At 43.1% G+C, this 19,561-nt stretch overlaps 1 protein-coding gene across 1 annotated transcript; it reads left to right on the forward strand.

Annotated features, from left to right (window-relative positions):
• The first annotated feature begins 14,908 nt into the window (after nucleotides 1–14,908).
• LOC143292077 (uncharacterized) lies at nucleotides 14,909–19,138 on the forward strand. The gene has a single exon (XM_076602586.1). The coding sequence runs from the start codon at nucleotides 14,909–14,911 to the stop codon at nucleotides 19,136–19,138; it is 4,230 nt and encodes a 1,409-aa protein (XP_076458701.1).
• The last annotated feature ends 423 nt before the right edge of the window (nucleotides 19,139–19,561 follow it).

The raw sequence follows: 19,561 nt of genomic DNA on the forward strand, positions 1-19,561 counted from the left end.
ATTTCCATTAATTTATAGTTTTTGATGTGCCTTCGTCAGACTCATCTAGTTGTGATTTTGAACCTGTACATTTCTAAGCAGAGTCATTACTTTTCTTTTATCAATGAATTTGTATGGTTTGGTAACTGTTGAATGATCTGCATATTTCTGTATTTATTGTTGTTATTGTCGTTTTTAAAATGTTTTTACTTTGTATCATTGCTAGGTCGATTGTTCTTCTGTTACTTTGAATTGGGTAATTTGTTGATCGTTTCATATTTACTGACAGATCCAGTTTATTCATTGGTAATTTCATTGATGTTAACGTATTTATCTGTCATTTTTTTAAAAATCAGAATGATATGTTTTAAGATAAACATAAGCCTGTTTTTGCAAAATCGTCACACCTCAGTTGAAACAATGTTTCACATAATATTCACGTTTGTATTTTTGGTAATAAACAACTGCTTGTTAAAAAAAAAAAAGTGAAAAAAGCCTTGCAGAATATGGAATTTATCTGGGCTCTGCAAGTGAAAGAATAAAATAGCTAATTGTCAGATAGTCTGAATTTTCTCATTAATATGGTGAAAGTCTTTTCTTTCACTGTTTTTAATGTCACATATACACATGGTAAAATCATTATACTGGAAGACAACAAGTAAGTCAATGACGCAATAATGAACGGAAGAAATATATAGAATGATTAGACAAAAGATGAAAAAATGAATATTGAAAGAAACCCGACCCAGCATTAATGGGGGGGAAAATAAAAGAAAAGTAATAATGAATTCCAGTTTTTAAAAAAGTCGAAGCAGAACGCTCAATATCCACAATCGATTCACGTTTGCATTTTGTTTCTTTTTTTTTTTTTTTTTCTTTTCGTTCTTTTCATATTTGTGTGTGTTTGAATGAACTGCCTCTTGTTTGCGGCCCTTTCGGTTTGTAAAGGGAGCCTTTGTTTTAGACTGGTATGTCTTTGTTTGGGAGATTGATCCTTTTTGTTTTGGGAATGGTTTCTTTGGTTTGGAAAGTGAGAGTCAGTCGGAAATCGACGAGTGCATTGTGTTTGTGCTGAGTTGTCACCGCATTGCGTTATTCTGTCTGGTAAACATGCAGACGTTTTATGGCATGGAATGTTTTTTGTTGGTTTTGGTTTTACCCACGTGTTTTCAGTTGTGTGTTTTAATCATGTGCTTCATGTTTGAGGTGTACATTTAACATTGAATGAACGAGCAAGCTTGTTCTGGTGAAAACTGAATAAACGCGACTTTTCTCTCAATGATAAATGTGTGTGTGTGTGTGTGTGTGTGTGTGTGTGTGTGTGTGTGTGTGTGTGTGCAATCAATTATTAATGCATCAACGGACGAGCTAACAAACAAACAGTCCAATGAATAAATAAATAAAGAACGGAGAAAGAAACAGCCAAAAAATAAATAAATTAACATGAAAGAAAGGATGAAGAAAAAAAACATCTGTAAACGGGAGAAAGAGTAGGTATATGTCATTAAGTGAATGACTAGAAATTAAAGATAGAATTATGTGCTTTATCAAAGACGACGAAAGAAAGTGACAAAGAAACAAACACACACACGCGCGCGCGTTATTTTGGAATCGTGCCATATTGAATAAATCAAATAAATGATAATATTACAAGTAAACATTAATGTTACAAATAGTAATAATATATAAGTAAAGGGATATTTTCTTGAGATAACATATTCATTCTTTCAAACAGTGGCACAATACAAATATAGATAAACAGAAACGTAAATAAATAAATAAACAAATGAATAAACAGAAAATCAAATCAAATAAATAGATAAATAAACGAATGAATATATAAATAATTAAATGAAAAAACAAATAAATAGAGAAATACATAGATAAAAAAATAAATGAAATGCTTTAGAATGAAATGATATATTTTCATATATTGTCCTGATAAATGGATTTAAAGTAAGATTTAAGAAAATAAGATAAATAGGGTATAAGAATAAAAGCAAGCAACCATTAAGAATCATTTCATTGGCAATTTAGCATGCTCACTGCTTATTGCTTAGTGCATGCGTATGCTTTAAAATATGTTGTATTTGATAAATAAATAAATAAATAAACAGATAAAGCATGCTTACTGCTTATTTTCGATGTAATGATTCCACATGATTAGTGCATGCGTATGCTTTAAAATATGTTGTATTAGATAAATAAATAAATAAATAATTAAATAATTAGATACATGAATGAATGAATAAATAAATAAATGAATAAATATATAAATAAGTATATAAAAAATAGATAAATACACGTACCTGTATGCATTGATTTCCGGTAAATAAAGAAGCAAATAAATAAATTTTTCAATTCATAATTAATAATTAAAGAATAAACTCGGGTATCTTTATTCGTTTGTTAAATTAATAGATAAACAGATTAAACGTGTGCTTTTTTTAAAATTGTAAATTAACAGATGAATAAATAAATACAACGTTCGTTTATTTATTTATAGTCTGTTCATCTAAGATGATGATATTAGACTGAAAATAAATAGATACAAAGATGAATATGCGTACCTTTATTTATTTTCTTCGTTACCCTGAGTAATGTAATTTCATTCTTTTTTTTTTTTTTAATGTTTAAGTGAAAACAAAAAAAGCACGAAGGAATATTCAGATGCGTGTAAAAAAAAAAAAAGCAAACAACAAAAAACACTCAAAACAACAACAAACAAAAATCAAAAAACCAATCGGGCTGCTGTTCAGAAGTCAGTTGAAACACTGCAAACTCTCTCTCTCTCTCTCTCTCTGTCTGTCCCTTTGTCTGATCACAGACCCATCCCCTCTTCCTCCATCTGCTGCTATCCAAATCTTCACACCTCCCTTTCCCTTCCTCTCTCCCCCTCCACTCATTCTGTTCACCTTGTGTGTATGTGTGTGTGTGTGTGTGTGTGTGCTCGCACACAAGCAAGTCTGTGTAATTCCTCCCTCCCTCCCTCCCACACCCACAACCCGTTCCCCAACACCCCCTCAACAACCCCGTCCACTTTTTGTTTTCACCTTTTCTTTTTCGTCAACCACTCCCTCTCCTACCCACCCACCCCCCTTCCTCCACTCCCCACTCCATCCATTCCTAGCCGTTCAAGGCTGTGCTGAGTGATCTGATTGGTCGTGTTAGTGTCACATTCCTGTCCACTCGTCCCTCACCGTAGAGCCAATGGACAGGGCTGGTCAGTTGCCACAGGACGGTGAGGGAGGGGGGGGACAGCCTGTGTGCTGGAAGGCTGCACGGAGCAAGGTGGTAGTATGGTTAAGACGCTCATCTGCTAGTACAGTGTCCGTGAGGGTCTGGGTTCGAATCCCGCTCTCGGCCTTTTGTTCCAAGTTTGATTGAAAAATGAGACAAAGCGTCTAGTCTTTGGGATGAGACGTTAAACCTAGGTCCCGTGTGCAGCACGCGCTTGGCGCACTGTAAATGAACCAGTGGCAACAAAAAGGGGTTGCACTTTGGCAAAAATATTATTTTGTATTTGTATTTTGTATTTCGTTTTAATCACAACAGATTTCTCTGTGTGAAATTCGGGCTACTCTTCCCAGGGAGAGCGCGTCGCTACACTACAGCGCCACCCATTTTTTGGTATTTTTTCCTGCGTGCAGTTTTATTTGTTTTCCCCATCTAAGCGAATTTTTCTTCTGAATTTTGCCAGGGACAACCCTTTTGTTGCCGCGGGTTCTTTTTCGTGCGCTAAGTGCATGCTGCACACGGGACCTCGGTTTATCGTCTCATCCGAATGACCAGTGTCCAGACCACCATTCAAGGTCTAGTGGAGGGGGAGAAAATATCGGCGGCTGAGCCGTGATTCGAACCAGCGCGTTCAGATTCTCTCGCTTCCTAGGCGGACGCGTTACTTCTGGGCCATCACTCCACACATTGTCTTTAAAAGAAATCCATTCTGATAGGTACACAGTTATGTATGGAGGCACTTGAAGCCTGAAAAGCTGCTATCGCGCATCTGCCGTGCAGATGTAGTGTGACGAATATGGATTTGTCCGAACGCAGTGACACCTAAGCGAAGAACTGAAAATGAAAGTGAAACTGGATGGTTGCGCCTCTGAAGGAGATAGGCGTAGTACCACACACACACACACACACACACACACACACACACACAATGATACAACACACACACACACACACACACACACACACACACACACACACACACACACAATGATACAGTCAGTAATATGTATGTAAATACGACCCTCTACAATATCGACCAGCACAATATACTTGTGAATATTTCAAAGCATATGAATGGTTTATAACTCCTACATCTTTTGTTGTTTTTTTATAGCCGTTTATTGTTGTGTCCATAAACCTATAAAACACACACACACACACACACACACACACACACACACACACACACACACACACACACATATATATATATATATATATATATATATATATATATATATATATTAAGGCTTCCGTGACAAATAAGTATGATTTTAATGCTGGATTCACAGACGCACGCGCACACACACGCATGCACACGCACGAACGCACACGTCTGATATTTCTTATTAACGTTGAAGAAACATTTATTTCAAGATTATTGTTTTCAACAAACACATGCCGAAGTCTGGTTGCTTGATGAATAAATGAGTAAGTAAATAAAGAAACAAACAAGAGAAATGAATGAATAAATAAACAGATAAACAAATAAACAAACACATACTTCAAAGTAAACGGAAAGAAAACGGGCACGCAAGCAAAATTTTTTTTTTAAATCCAAAGCAAAAAACAACAAAAAAAACATACCATCAAACAACAGTAAGGGCAGAGACAGAAAAAGACAGGTGTGTTGTGGAGAGTTTGAAATGTAATGACCTGCCTGAGGAACGCTGCGTGGCTTCTGCTGAGATACTGACAAACACAGCACAGTGTACAATAATCACATGGATGTTTAAAAAAAAAGAAAGAAAGATAAATAACTTGGGAAAATATGCCAATGAAATTACACTTCATGCTGCATGACTGAGATGAAGGACAAGTGAAGACATGACGATTAACTACCAGGAAATAATAACTGCATGTGTGCTAGTATCGGATTCAGATTCAGAATCAGTTTATCATCGGAGAGAAATTCAGAGTCGTTACAGGTCTGTGATAGAATATAGATTACGCTCATAACAGTAAAAACAACAACAACAACAACGAAACATACAACATAAAAACACAAAAAAGTCAAAGCAAGCCCGATGAAAAAAAAACAACAACCAAAAACAAAACTTTCCCATTTTTATTTTTAAATCTATACAAACCGAACCCTATGCTGATGTCATGGAATCGAACTGATATGAGAATGACAGAAAAAATAAAGACACTGGCAGACAGACACAGACAGAGGCACACACACACACACACACACACACACACACACACACACACGAGAGAGAGAGAGAGAGAGAGAGAGAGAGAGATACACACACAGACAAACAGATACAGAGTCATTCAGTGTGCTTATTTCCGCGGTTTTTCAATCGGCCCCCATCTGTAGCGATTCAAGGCGTAAACACAGCAGGCTGTAGTGACGAGCCTGGCAATTCACAACAACACGTGTCTCTGATAAGATCAGGTAATCCGTCCCCTTTTCCCTCGTCAGTTACCTTGTTCACCCATCCATCACCTAGTGACAGGTAAATGCGTTTGATGGACACGTTCTTTTTTCTTTCTTTTTTCCCCTGCTTCTTTTTTTTTCTTTTTTTTTTACCTGTCCCTTTTAATGGTCTGTACTTTTTCTTTTTACTATTTTTTTTTCAACGGAGGAAACCCATTGATATCGAGTTACTCAGTGTATATGCGTATAATACAGACGCGCGCAGTGTGTGTGTGTGTGTGTGTGTGTGTGTGTGTGTGTGTGTGTTTCTTTCCCTCCGTCATAAAGAAATTCCCTCAGTGGCCATGTGGTCCAGTGTGACTGTTGGTGTGCCTGATTTTCTTGAAAAGGTGGTGATTGGTTTTTGTTTGTTTGTTTGTTCATTTCAATTTCTGTGTGATTGATAATCGGGTTTTTTTTTTTGTTTGTTTGGTGGGTTTTTTTTTAGCCCTGATGTGGCCTCGTGTGGTCAGCTGCTGTAACAAAGCAAAACAAATAAAATAAAATAAAGAAAAAGAACAGAGAAGAAAGAGAGCATTGATCTTTGAAATATTTTCGTTTGCTGAATAAATTATTTGCTCATCCAGTTTCGTTTGATTTTCTGAATTGAAAACAACAACAACAACAACAACAAACAAACTTGTTGCAGATATGGGAAAACTCAAACAAAAGTAATGAACACACACACACACACACACACACACACACACACACACACACATCTTCTCTTTGTGCTGTGCCCAAACTGAATGATTGGAATGACAAATAAACAATTCAATAAACTCTGCATGACTGTGGTGTCTTTCCCCCAGTAAAGCCAAAGGGACTCCTGTGGTCAATATGATATCTGCACTTTTCCTCTCACACTTCACATCATTCACCAGTGCCGAAAACAAGACGTTGCTTCAAACACTTTTGGGTTTCGAACGAGTATTAGTCACATGTTCATGACTTGATTATTAACAGAAATAATAGGTGTTTTTTTGGGGTTTTGTTTGTTTGTTTGTTTGTTGTTGTTTTTGTTTTTTTTTGGGGGGGGGGTAGGGGGGTTACCCTTAAATTTGTAATCTTTGAGTATGTCTTTGACCATTCTCACGAGGAAAAAGATAGAGAGAAAGAGACAGAGAGAGAAAGAGAGGCAGACAGACAGATAGATAAATAGATAGACATACAGGGAGACAGGGAGAGGGAGGGAGGAAGAGATATTATGAGCTAGACCTCTGTCTGTCTGCCTGTCTGTCTGTCTGTCTGTCTTTTTCTTTCAGTTTTGGCAACAGTTACATGGTCGTCATAATGACTCACGTCGACCTAAAAAGGAGAAAACAGGGGGCGGGGGTGGGGGGTTGGGGGGTGGGGGGGGGGGAGTAAGAACTTAAGAAAGAACAAATCTAGTGGGTGAATTCCTGGTGACAGGCCAGTCACAATAATGACCAACACAACGAGGATCTGTCGGCCCGTCAGTGTGAACCATTGCGTGAAGGTTACATGCTCAAGGTCCCCTCCAGCTAATGGTCAGGCCATGACATCTTTCTTTATTTCCTTTTCTGCTACACTCGGAATGCATATACAGTAGTAGAAAGATGCCGAAGTAAAGGGGAAGAAAGAGAAAAGAAAAGAAAGAAAGAAGGAAAGAAAAACTTTCAAAGCATCACCATTAGCAGGGGGGGGGGGACTCTGAGCATGTAACCTCCGTGAAATTGTTCTTGAACATTATTTTAACATGTGCTCCATGTCCGTCTCATTTACTATCTCTTAAATCGACTATCACACTCCAGTTTATTTCGCATTGTTTCTATTTTGCGAGGATCGATGAAGGCTTTATCTTACTTGAAAACTTATTATTTGTTTGTATATCTTTATTTGCTTTTTTTATCTAATAATGTAACATTATTTTCATTCAGTCATTCATTGACACATTCATTCAGCCATATCTACACTGGTCGGTCTCGATATGGAGTGGTGTACAAGGGAAAGCACTTCACTCCGCTGCTCTTTACCTCACCCTGGTGTGAATGGGTACTGACCTCACGCCGGTTGGGGAAGGTTAAAACGGCGGAAGGAGAGGAGTGGGCCCCGCCTCCCTACGTCGAGCCCTAGACACAGTGAATATGAGAGATCTGCCCCGGTGGCCATAAAGGAATATTGAGACCCTTTAACCTTCAACTTAACCTACGATCTCAAGGATTCTTCGCATGCATGGTTCTGGTTCCAGCAAGGCCAGGTAGGTTAATCAAGCGTGAAGATACGTTTCCATTCCCCAAGGTCAATATTATAAGTTTGCTGACATAACGCATGCAAAAGATCGGGTAGGCTCACGCACGTTACAGATCTGTCACTGCTCAGTGGGTTATGAGAATACTAACACATATTATTTCCCGCTATACACTGCAACAGCACCACTATCAACCGCATTCTTACAGAAAACACACACACACACACACACACACACACACACACACACACACACACACACATGCACACTAAAAAAAAATAAAAAAAAATAAAAATAAAAAGGGTGGAGAGAACGAACTGAAACGAAACATTGATGTCTAAACGCTGAGGTAAAAACAGTCACACACGTGAGTGACAGAATACCTGTTTAGATAAAAGTGAACTTACGAACTTCAGCCCTTGAGCGCAGATGAAGAGAAAATGACACAGAATTTAAAAGAAAAAAAGACAGGGTGGTGGGGGGTAGGGGTGGGGGGAGGGGGGGGCTGGGGGGGGGGGGGCAGAAATGAAGACATACAGACCCAACCAGTCTGTCTAGGCGAACGGACGTCCTGAAGTCAATCCATGATGATTGTATTGCAAATTATTGTATCCTCCACAGATTCGCTGAAGAAATGTTTCAGTCTATTTTCGGACACATGGTATTAAAGCGAACCATACTGCAAAAGCCTAACATACCAGGACTCCATTCCCTCGAACAAAGAAACTTTCAGCGAGCCAAGACGCTAGAGCTTAATTAAGAGAGAGCGAGAATGGAGTCGATTTGAAACTCTTCATTTCATTCTTCAATGCCAGTTGAAATAATCCGCAGAGACCAAGATATACTTACCAAAATTCTTACCGAGCCCAGAGGAGTTTAGAGAGAGAGAGAGGGGGGGGGGGGGGGAGTGGAGAGACAGAGAAGGACAGAAAGGAAGAGAGGGAGAGGAGGGAGGGAGAAATAGAGAGAGTCGGGAAGATAGAGAGAGACAAAGTGAGAAGACAGAGCGAGCGAGAGAGTGTTGAGAGAGAGAGAGAGAGAGAGAGAGAGAGAGAGAGAGAGAGAGAGAGAGAGAGCTAGAGAGAGAGACAGACAGACAGCCAGCCAGAGAGAAAGTGAGAGGTACGGAGGCAGTGAGACAGCCATAAAGTAGTCCCAGCCAGCGAGATCTTTCATGTGCTTTTCATGTCATCCACGATCCGCTCGGTTAATTAAGCTCCGCCGGAAGCATAAATCAGGCAGGACGAAGAGTTCTCTCCCCGCACCCAGGGTTCGTCAGACAGGCCCAGTCCCGGCTGGGGTTAATAAGTCTTCAAAACGCTTCATCGCTGTGTCAACATTTTGATCTTGTCTCTATTTTATAAACTTGATGTAGTTTTATACCTTTTCCCCCCTTACTATTAAATGCAAACAGGTTTCGAGTGTGAAAGAGCCGTGTTGGTTCGGAGAGTGAAGTCACAGATCTTTGCTGTTATTTCTCTGTGTGTGTGTGTGTGTGTGTGTGCGCGCGCGCGTTGTGTGTGTGTGTGTGTGTGTGTGTGTGTGTGTGTGTGTACGCGCGCGCGTGCTTCCGAGCGTGCGTGAATGTCGAACATGTGATCCTCCGTCATATGAATGCGTTGAGTTCGAACTGGACAAACTACTGTGTTCAGTTAGTTAGACTGGAGGGAATGTAATGTGTTTTTGCTTGTTGACTGTTCTTTTTAACACACACACACAGAGTTTCAGTTTCAGTTTCAGTAGCTCAAGGAGGCGTCACTGCGTTCGGACAAATCCATATACGCTACACCACATCTGCCAAGCAGATGCCTGACCAGCAGCGTAATATATATATATATATATATATATATATATATATAGAGAGAGAGAGAGAGAGAGAGAGAGAGAGAGATAAGCTTACATAAATAAATAAATAAATAATAATTATGATATGAAAAAAGGTAGTAGTAATGAAAATAATAATAACATAATAAAATAATAAATAAATAAGACAACAATGATGATAAATAAGCAAATAAATGTAAAACATGAAGACACACATTCACACACACACACACATACACACATACACACGTGCACGTAAGCTCGCTAGCAGGCCCCCCTCCCACACACACACAGCCCCCCACTTCCACCCACCTCAACCCTCTACACACACACACACACACACACACACACACACACGCACGCACGCATACGCACACCTCCATGCACCCCCATCCCCCACCTCACGCTCTCCACACTCACACCCCCAACACACACCCACACACACTCCCAAACTGGCCAGCCGTGGCGAGGTGAGGAGGAATCACATACAGAATTCCCAGGCCGACGTCTCGCCAGACCCCAGCTGACGTTGGCTAATTGACTGAAGCGCTGATAACGCCCTCTTTGCACCCTGTCACGTGACAAGCCGGCTTCCTGTTAAGTAGCAAGATGGATGGGGAATCTTCGGGTTCATATCTCCAGCTTCTGTTCCCGTGCTGACTGTAGTGATCTACAGAGTTCTCATAAAGTGAAGGGCCAACTTGGAAACTTGCGCGCTTTTCTCCTTGGGGGTATTATGAAATGATGCTAAATTCTCGACAAATGGCGGTGCATGCATCATTGTAATGAGCACCACATCATTGTAATGAGCACCACATCATTGTAATGAGCACCACTCATAATCAGAAATTCTTTCTTGCACGTGCACTTCCAGTTGTTTTTTTGTTGGGGGTTTTTTGTTTTTTTTTAGAAATCTGTTGCGACAAAAAAAGTAATACAGTAGAATACAATGCAACGTAACGCAACTCAGTGAACGCCGCACGCAACACAGCAACGCAATGCAACACAACACGACACAATACAACCCTCCCCCACCACCTTACCCACCATTCTTCTAAATTTTTTCTTTTCTTTTTTTTTCCCCCTTCGTGTTTTTCTTCTATCAGGCCGATTACTCTGGTGGTAATAAATTTAATCTCATGTTAATATTGATATTAGCATTATTTTACTATATTATGTACTGTTTGTTTATTTGTTTTATTTCATTATTTCATTACTTACTGTTTATGAATGTTATTTGATACGATTGATAATATGGTTCATCATATGGTTCATATGGTTCGTTGTGAGCACAGTATAAGCTTTAAACTTGTTGATGCTCTTTTGTCATTCATTGCATTGTAATCATGTGTATTGTTGAATAATTAAAGATTATTTAAACCAATACAACAAATACTACAATACAATACATCCATGCATTCACAGCGATCTGATCGACGAAAAAAAGCTATCAATAACGTCAAAAACAATGTTGATGATAATATAACAGCCATAAGCAACATTAGGAATCAACTCCCGTGTTTTTAATTTCTTCATGGGGTGTTCGCGAGTGATATTTCTCAAATAAAGACAGATTTCTTATATCAAGAAGTCTGAGAGTATATCACATTACATTCCGCAAGCATCCTCCTGAATAAATGAGACTACAGTTGAAAAGATCGACTTCAGGGAGTGGTACCATGATCTTCGGTGGATGACGGATTGGGTTGGCTGCAAATTTGCTTTTTATGGATAAAAAAATGAAGATTTTAGAAGAATTAGTTTCATGGCGCGTCTAAACTCTCTCACACACACACACACACACACACACACACACACACACACACACACACACACACACACACACACAGAGCAGACAAAAGGAAATAATGCGATAAAGATGATGATTTTAGAAGAATCAATTTTATGGCACGCCTAAACTCTGACAGAGAGAGAGAGAGAGAGAGAGAGAGAGAGAGAGAGAGAGAGAGAGAGCAGAAAAAGAGCAAAGAATGAAGAAAGAATGAAAGAAAAATAGAAAAACCGAAAGAAAGAAAGAAGTCAAATGTTTAACTGAACTGTTAAATATACAGGTGTATGTCTTATAATGAAAAATACATGATTCAGAAACATGTTGAAAACACAATTGTATAGATAGATAGATAGATAGATAAAAGCCACCACCGTCATTTGTGATCAAGGAAGCCATTGCTGTGGATGCATGAAGACAGTGTTAACATGTGACGAGCACGAGCGAAATTAACATGCGCGTGAGGTGCCTGCCAATCAATTAAATGGTGCGGGACTGACTGACGAAACTGGCAGCACACGCGGAAGACACTGACCCAGGAGTCACTTTGTCCTTTCTGCTGAAGTCTTTCGCGCTGTTCTGCTGACGTTAGTCCTGCTTTGCCTTGTATCGTGTCGTGTCGTGTCGTATCGTATTGTATATTGTATAACACACACACACACACACACACACACACACACACACACATGTATGTATGTATGTGTATATATATATATATATATATATATATATATATATTATAGATATATCTATATCTATCGATCTATAAAAATATATGTGTTCGTTCTTTAGTTTAGCGTCTTTTCACTATCAGTTATAAGAGACATTATATATATTTATAATGTATGTATGTATGTATGTATCTGTGTGTGTGCGTGTGTGTGTATATGTGTGATCTCTCTCTCTCTCTCTCTCTCTCTCTCTCTCTCTCTCTCTCTCTACATACACACATATATATATATATATGTGTGTGTGTGTGTGTGTGTGTGTGTGTGTGTGTGTGTGTGTGTGTGTGTAATGCAAAGTTGGGTTGGTTAACTTACTTGCACACTTACTGCCTGTTATGCCCCCGGCATGTAAGGCAGCAACGAAGATCCACCAATGTTCTGAACGGTACCCCAGGTGTGCTTCAGGGTCTGGAGTTGTCCTTCCACTGTTCTGCACCCTCCATCATCAACAACAGCGACAAACAAACAAACAAACAAGCACCGCTACTACTACCAAATGATAAGCAAGTAAACGAACCGGCCAGATCAAAGAAAAGAAGAAGAGGAAAACCACACAAAGAACAGGGAATTCAGCATGCACCAACACATTGATATTCAACTCCCAAAGACAGGATGTCACATCTCATGACAAAATCAGATATGAGTGCTAAACCCCCTCGTTCACCCACCCCATCTAGCTAGAGAGCAGTGTGGGTTGTGCGGTTTGCACGAGATACTCAGTCTGTCTCGGTCTCAGTTCAGGCTGTCACTGAACTGAGATCAGCCTCTTCCTTGTCAACGAATGACAAGATTCTGGGCTTTTCGCCCGCGACTGTCAGAGGAGGCAGCCGTGCCAGTCTTTGGCTCTCTTCAGGGCTGTTTGCCCGTCTGGACGCTTGTAGTGGGGATCAGTTTCCTCCGAGTGGTCGTGGTCTCTGTGTTCTCTGTGTGAACTTCCAGCTTTGGGGTAGTGGTACCTCTCTGGAAGGTAAGAGGAGACTGTAAAGACAGTCCTAACCTGTGTTCTGTCTGTCTTGCGTTCATGTCCGTGTATTAGAGAGAGAGAGAGGAGTGAGTGAATGTTTAAGTAAATATATTTTGCGGTTTTATGTGCATTTGTAGGATGCGTATGCATTTTTAGACATAAATTTTATAAGAATGTGATAAAATATTTGTTACGTGTATTAAAGGGTTCAACCGTAAAATCTAGATTTAAGTTTTCCTTGTGAACCCCTTCAGATATTAGTTCTATTAATGTGTGCGTATGTGTGTCACTGTATTATATATGATACATAAGCTAGAATATTCCAAACTACCCCCCTTATCCTTTTCCGTTATCCTTGCTCTTGGGTGTGGTGGTTGTCAGCCCTTTAAACTTCCGAAATAGCGCAGCTGAGTAAAATTGATCTATTCTGTAGCCCATGTGTTGATCAGGGAGGGGTTAAACTAAATTTTGTAAGATTTGTTTTCTTTACGAATTCTGGGCTGGGTACATTTAGGTTGTTTAATTGGGGTTGTCCAAAAGTGAATCCTACCAGTGGATAATAGGCTATATACAGTGGTTTCAGCATTCCCACTTTCGTGTTTATCCACGGACTTCCCTACTCTTCCACTGACCCTCCACTGTCTCCCCGGGAACCCCTCTGCCTGCCTTTGACTTCCTTGGTCCAGGCCTCCATTGGCTGCTGCCGCCTGCCGCTGGCTTCCGTCGCCAGCGTTCTCTGGCCTGGCGCTCAGCTGTCTGGGTGTTCTGCCCTTCGTCTTCGTCGTCACTGCTCTTCGTCTTCGGCGTCACTGTTCGTGTTCGTCGTCGCTGTTCTTCGTGTTCGTCGTCACTGTTCTTCGTGTTCGTCGTCGCCGTTCTTCGTGTTCGTCGTCGCCGTTCTTCGTGTTCGTCGTCGCCGTTCTTCGTGTTCGTCGTCGCTGTTCTTCGTCGTCGTCACTTACTGTTCGTCGTCGTCGTCACGACAGCATTAACGTTGTGCTTGTTTCCTTATCTTAAAGCTCTGTTTTTTGTTGTGTGTGTGGGTTTTTTTTTTGTGTGTGTGTTATATTTATCCATTGTTATTTAAGTGTTGTTGCAGCTGGGGTTGTGGTTATTGTTTGTGGGCAAGCTAGGCTGTGTGATTAAACAAATGTATGTGAACCCCGGATTGTTGTAGTCTGTGTTTGTGTTGTCTGGGTGTTAGTGCTGGGCTGGGTGGGGGTTTCTAGTCCGCTCTCTTATAGAGCGTGACAATTTGGTGGAGATGCGGGGTACGTTAGGTTAGAGTGGGAGGGGGTTGGGTGTAATCGTTTTGTCTGTTACATGTGTACATATCCTGTATATCTGATTAAAATTATGCTGTGTCACTGGAAGAATGTTTGGGTGAGGTTATGATAGACACCTTACCTGTTCAAAAAAGTTAGCTGTTGTTCAGGCACTTGATTTCGGCTGTTGATTTTTGCCGAGTTTGGTTTGCCTTTCTCGCATTCTGCGAAAAAAAAAAAAACAGAAAAAAAGGGGGGGAAAAATGCCCACTCGGCGACAAACGGCTGCGGCCGTCACTCCCGGGTCAAAGTCCCAGATGGATAAGTCGAGTACCTCTACTCCTTCTCAGATAGATAAGTCAGGTTTGTCTGGATGGATACGGGGTCAACTGAAAGAGGATGACCCAGGTAATCTGTCTGATGATGGAAGAAAAGGGGACACTGTTCCTCTATCTCACCAGGATCTTTACACAAAATTCAAAGCCATGGGTGCTGACATGGGTTTGACTGGTGAGGCCCTTGCGCGGTTTGTGGTTGATGCTGCTGCTAAGGAGGAAGATCGCGCAAATAGGGAGGAAGAGCGCCGTTACAGGCGCTGGAGGGATCACAGGGAGGATGAATATAGGGAAGAGGAAAGACGGTATAGGGAGAAGAGGGATGAGGAGGATAGGCAGCGGTTTGAAAGGAAGATGGAATTAAAGCAAGAAGAGGTCGAGGCTCAAATAAGCCAACCGTTTTCCCTTGCTCCTTACGATGGGAAGGGTGACTTCGACGATTTCCTGACCCATTTTGAGAGGGTAGCGCTTCTCAATAAGTGGAAGCCAAGTTCATGGGCGGCTCGCTTGGTAACCTTGTTACAAGGTCGAGCTAGGGACGCTTGTCTGCGAGTGCCTCCGGAGCGACTTCATGACTACGAGTCATTGAAAGCTGCTTTACTCCGCGAGTTTCGGCTAGATGCCCATGCATACTGCAAGCGTTTCCGATCGATGCGGAAGCTTGCAGAAGAGACCTTTATCCAATTTCTGGAAAGGCTTAAGGTCTGTCTGTCTCGCTGGTGCACAGCTGCCGGTCGCGATTACGACAGTGCTGAGGACCTAAGGGACTTGTTCCTCCAAGAACAGTTCCTAGCTACCCTTAACCCTGACCTCGTCAGTGAGGTAAAGCGTGAAGAACCAGATAGGGTGGAGGAGGTAGCACGCATTACCTCGAAGGTTGTCGGTGCCAGGAGAGCGGGACGGATGGCTGAGGGTGAGGCACGAGCCTCCAGGAAATCCAGAGATCATGGTCTTGGTGCCAAACCTCATGCGGAGCAAAAGGCCGCATCTCTTGGACAGAGTAGTTCCGCTCTTAGCGACAGCTCAAGGGGTGTCGAGAGAACCAGAGGAGTTACCTGTTTCCTCTGCGGGAAACTTGGACATGTGGCCAAAGAGTGCCGCCAGCGGAAGAAGGTTTCCCTTGTGGCACAGCCGAGCTTTAGGCAGCAGGGTTCCCATTCCCCACCTCCATCTCTTTGCGTTAACTGTGCTGCAAAGCAGTACTCGCCACGATGTGAGGCTTTCGTCAACGGGGTTTCAGTCCCGGCTTTGCGAGACACCGGAGCTCACATGGTTGTCGTTGCACGCCATCTGGTCAGTCCAGATTCTTTCACTGGAGCGACTGTCCGTGTGGTGCTGGCCGAATCGAGATGCACCTCTGTCCTACCCATCGCCAGAGTAGATTTCCAGTCTCCTTTCGTGGAAGGCAGGCTAGACGTGGCAGTAATGGAGGCTCCTGTGGAAGAGGTCCTTATTGGCAATACTGCCTGGCGCGAGAATGGCACTTCAGTGCCCGTGCCAGTTTACTCGGACGCCAGTCTTGTGGGTGCTGTGGAGACGCGGGCCCAAGCAGCTGCCAGGGCTAAAGAGTTACCTCCCTTGCCTGTCAAGGACATCCAGATCCATGTGTCTAGACAGGACCTAGAGCATCAGCAGGATAGCGATCCTGACCTGTGTCAGGCTCGGGAGCTGGCTGTGTCTAAAGCCGTCAAAAAGACACGATCTGGAGAGGTCATGTACTTCAGGAAGCAGGGAATACTGATGCGGCGTTTCAAGGACCATCGGGGGGAAGCAACCCAAATCTGTGTTCCTAAGGAACTGCGTTCCACAGTGTTGCTTCTTGCCCATGAAGCCCCCATGTCGGGTCATCTTGGGGTTAAGCGCACGCAGGGAAGAGTTTTCCCACATTTCTACTGGCCTGGCATGTGTGCTGACATTCGGCGTTTCGTCCGTTCTTGTGACAGATGCCAGAAGACGGTAGCTAAGGGTCGAGTCCCGAAAGTGCCACTCGTCAAGATGCCCCTCATTTCAGAGCCCTTCAGTCGAGTAGCTGTCGACATTGTAGGACCTATATCCCCTTCATCTGAGTCTGGCAACAGGTACATTTTAACAATGGTCGACTATGCGACCAGGTACCCAGAAGCTGTCGCTCTCAAACACGTTTCGGCTGAAACTGTGGCTGAGGCGTTGTTCACCATGTGGACACGAACAGGTGTTCCTGCTGAGGTTTTGACTGATCGTGGTTCTCAGTTCACAGGCAGTGTCATGCAGGAAGTCTATCGCCTTCTGTCTGTGCGGGGCTTGACCACAACCCCCTACCACGCTCAGTGCAACGGGTTGGTGGAGCGTTTTAACGCTACTTTGAAGGCAATGCTGCGGAGACTATCGCACGAGAAACCTCGAGCCTGGGACCGCTGGATTCCCGCTCTGTTATTTGCCTACAGAGAAGTTCCCCAGGAGAGCACTGGCTACTCGCCTTTCGAGCTGCTCTATGGGAGGACAGTACGGGGTCCCATGCAGATCCTCAGAGAACACTGGCTCCACCCTGAGAGGCCAGAAATTCAGACTGCTGCTGAATACGTGGTAGAACTGCGAAACAGAATCGCAGAGTCCTGTACCATTGCTCAGCAAAACCTCGAAAGGGCCTCAAGGCGGTACAAGGGTTATTTTGATGCCAAAGCAAAGCAAAGACAGTTCGCTGAGGGAAGCAAAGTACTTCTCCTTCGCCCCACCAAACAGAACAAACTGGAACTTGAATGGCAGGGTCCATACACTGTTCTGCGTCGTGTGGGCATCGCAGATTATTGCGTTCAGATTGGCGAGAAAGAAAAGCTGTACCACGCCAATCTGTTGAAAGAATACATTGAGCGCACTCCTCGAGGGACTGTGGCTCTGGCTGTGATTGAAGACCCAGAGGTCTGGGAAGGAACGAGGACAGTGGAACGCGACATTCCACTCATGCCCCTGGAGGCAACTGAAGGTCCGGAGGATGTTGTGCTGGCCGCAAATAACTCCTCACTGAAAGAGGCCATTCGTGAAATGACTCGAGGGTTTAGGGACGTTCTCACTGACTTGCCTGCCTGTACGAACCTCGAGACATGCACGCTCAATCTCACCTCCGACACCCCTCTTAGGGCTAAGCAGTATCCACTGCCCTACTCCCAACGTGAGACGATTCAAGAGGAGGTCCAACAAATGTTGAAGATGGGCGTGATAGAGCCATCCTCGTCCCCATACTCCTCTCCTATCGTCCTCGTAAAGAAGAAAGATGGGAAGGTACGGTTTTGCGTCGATTTCCGTCGCATCAATAAGATAACCGTGTTTGATGCTGAACCAATGCCAGATGTAGAGGCACTGTTCTCCCGGTTATCAGGGAAAAAGGTGTTCTCGAAGCTAGACCTTTCAAAGGGGTACTGGCAGATCCCCATGGCGGAAGCTGATCGCCCAAAAACAGCTTTCACTACTCCTCAGGGACACTTCCAGTGGTGTGTAATGCCGTTTGGCCTCAAAACTGCTGGCGCAGTATTTTCCCGCATGATGCGGAAGTTAGTACTGCCTCTCAACAGCCCGGACGTGGACAACTTCATGGACGATGTTCTCATCTCCTCCGCTGATGAAACACGGCATCTAAGGGTCTTACGCAGCGTGTTTTCCCGGTTGCGTGATTGCAAACTGACAGCACGGCCCTCCAAATGTTTTCTCGGCCACAGGGAGTTAGACTATCTGGGTCACCATGTGGGTGCTGGGAAAATTTGGCCAGATGCAGAAAAAATGGAGAAGATCCGAGAATCACCTCGTCCCTGTACGAAACGACAGCTCCGAGGGTTTCTGGGCCTCGTGGGGTTCTACAGGAGGTTCGTTCCTCAGTTTGCGGAAATCGCTCTTCCCTTGACTGAGAAAACCAAGAGCAAGGAGCCAAACAAAGTTATCTGGGATGAGTACTGCGAGAGAGCTTTTCTGCAGCTCAAACAAATCCTCTGCAGTAGGCCAGTTTGCTGTCTCCCCGATCTGTCCAAGCCTTTCGTACTGCGGACTGACGCTTCGAACGTGGGGTTGGGAGCTCTTCTGCTCCAAGATCAAGGTATGGGTGCTCAACCAGTGGCGTGTGCCAGTAAGAAATTGAGCCCAGCCGAACGCAATTACCCCACAATTGAAAAGGAATGCCTGGCTCTTGTGTGGGGTATTCAGAGGTTTGAACCCTACCTCTACGGGAAGGAGTTTGTCGTCCAGGTGGACCATGCACCGCTGCAATATCTAGACAGGGCCAAAACGGTCAGCGGCAGACTGACGCGCTGGGCTCTACAGTTGCAGCCTTTTTTGTTCAGGGTGCAAGCCATTCCTGGCAAAGAAAACATTGGTGCTGACTTCCTCAGTCGTCTGCCAGAGTTGGATGAAATATAATCTGAACACGGCCCAGTTTGAGTGTTAACACCTGAATGAGGCAGCTGTATACTGGCCATGTGTATCGATCTTTTAGTACCACTAATTAGTTGGTAAGGTTGGCAATTCTATAATTTGCAATTCATCCTGTTATTCCAGACTTCATAGTTTTGATGTTGTTGTTGTTGTTGTTTTCGCCTTTTCCTTACATTTAGTTTCAGGAGGGCAGTGCCTTGGCATATGTCTCTGTTTGAGAAGACATTGTGGATGATACGGCGGTGGGAATGTGTGTAATTGTGTTTGTCATTCTGTGTGACATGGTTATAATTAAGTTTCAATCTTCGTTTGAACTTGTGAGGGGGGCTGTTGTCACATCTCATGACAAAATCAGATATGAGTGCTAAACCCCCTCGTTCACCCACCCCATCTAGCTAGAGAGCAGTG

Source organism: Babylonia areolata, chromosome 1 (assembly GCF_041734735.1).
Source record: "Babylonia areolata isolate BAREFJ2019XMU chromosome 1, ASM4173473v1, whole genome shotgun sequence".
Classification (NCBI taxonomy): domain Eukaryota; kingdom Metazoa; phylum Mollusca; class Gastropoda; order Neogastropoda; family Buccinidae; genus Babylonia; species Babylonia areolata.

What these genes read in the sequence shown, in the direction of transcription:
- LOC143292077 (XM_076602586.1), top strand. Translation starts at nt 14,909, where the DNA reads ATGGGTGCTGACATGGGTTTGACTGGTGAGGCCCTTGCGCGGTTTGTG.